Source organism: Silene latifolia, chromosome 11 (genome assembly GCF_048544455.1).
Source record: "Silene latifolia isolate original U9 population chromosome 11, ASM4854445v1, whole genome shotgun sequence".
Taxonomy (NCBI): domain Eukaryota; kingdom Viridiplantae; phylum Streptophyta; class Magnoliopsida; order Caryophyllales; family Caryophyllaceae; genus Silene; species Silene latifolia.
In genome coordinates this window covers 65,169,277-65,170,852 of record NC_133536.1, presented here as the reverse complement: position 1 = coordinate 65,170,852, position 1,576 = coordinate 65,169,277, and the positions used below count along the sequence as shown (strand labels likewise).

At 37.6% G+C, this 1,576-nt stretch overlaps 1 protein-coding gene across 1 annotated transcript; it reads left to right on the top strand.

The window, feature by feature from the left end:
• Positions 1–1,171: 1,171 nt before the first annotated feature.
• On the top strand, positions 1,172–1,576 carry LOC141613500 (uncharacterized). Its single transcript, XM_074432239.1, has one exon. It carries the CDS (start codon positions 1,172–1,174, stop codon positions 1,574–1,576), a length of 405 nt encoding a protein of 134 aa, XP_074288340.1.

The window sequence follows — 1,576 nt, the reverse complement described above, 5'->3', positions numbered from 1 at the left end:
CTCAAATTCGGTATTATCAATCCATTTATTCCTTAATCGCTTTTATTGCTTTAATCCCTTTTCTTTCTTTCCTTTTACTTGTTCAATCAATTAGATCATTCACCATGTTTAGTTTGAATTGTTTGGTTATCGTAATCGTTAATCTGATAGTTATGAGTAGCTAATTCCCTAAGCTAAGACTATAGGGGATCCATGATTTGAAGGGAGAGTAATCGAATTACTGGGTTAATGCTAGTATCGTCCATGTTGTTAAAATGCTACATATAATTGTAATTGCCTAATTGAGTCGACGCAATTAGACCCTTATTCTTAGTGGACCTTAACCTGGACCGAAAGGTTGGAAGGGGGAGACTAGTAGCGAGCAATGGAGTATTGCAGCGAGGACGAAAGTTAAACTGTTTACACTTTAGGGTGAATTAAGGACCGAAAGGTGACGTTCGCTACCCCTTAGATTGTACTGCATTGACCTGGGACCTAGATTACTCGACCGGACGATCGTGGTGAACCGCTTGTCTTAGCTATTCTCTTTTATCTGTTAAACCCTCTTCCTTTATTTCTCTTTCCCTCACTCTCTTAGTTTAGAAACCACATTTTACAACCCCCCAATTTTGGTTACTTAGACGAACCTAGTTCTAGCAGACAAATTCCTACCTCTCTGTGGATTCGACCCGACTTCCCTAGCTATATTAGTTAGAGCCAGTTGGTTATTTTTGACAGGTACGCGACAGACGTGTCAGTCATATAAGGCATCAATGTGATTATATTTTCATACAATCACATCTCTCAAACACATCATTTAGGTGTGACTTTTAGGGACCAGTTGATCACCGCCATCAGTATGATAATAACGTCAAACTTTTAGCAAGCCAACCATTATTAAGTAAATGTTAATCAACTGATAAAATACTAAGTATACCCTTGTGAACCTATAAGAGATTTATATACGTTATCACACTAACTGTGGAGGACACAAGCTCCAACATATTCTTATAAAAATATTTCGTATATTATTAACATATACGGAGTATATCTTATCTTAAGTATTATAATAGGTAAAGACAAAAATAACCCAACTTAAAATGTATTATGATTATACTAAACTTACTTTTTCTACCTCTTAATAATATTACATTTAGTAGATTATAAGATTAAATTAAAAATCAAGGAGGATATGGCTGCTGGTTACATCAATGGTAAATGGGATGTTCAACCAGATGGCTATACACCAGGTGGTTGTTATGAATGGTTCAAAGGAAATAGGCCTCGAGTCAATTGGTGCAAAGCAATCTGGAATGAGTGGGTATTACCAAAGCATCAATTCCTGGGGTGGCTTATTGCTCATAAAGCTTTGAAGACCAATGCTAGATTAGCAAGCTTTGGGTTGGCCATTGAGGATAAATGTTATTTGTGTGGTTTAGCTGAAGAAACCATTGAACATTTGTTTTATGACTGTATTTACAGCAAGGGGGTCATCAGGGAGTTGAACAAGCAGGCTAGGTGGGATTATCCTATGAGGGATGTGCTGAATTGGTGTGTGCAGAGGACGGGAACAGTGCTGCAAAGGGGAGTACAGTGA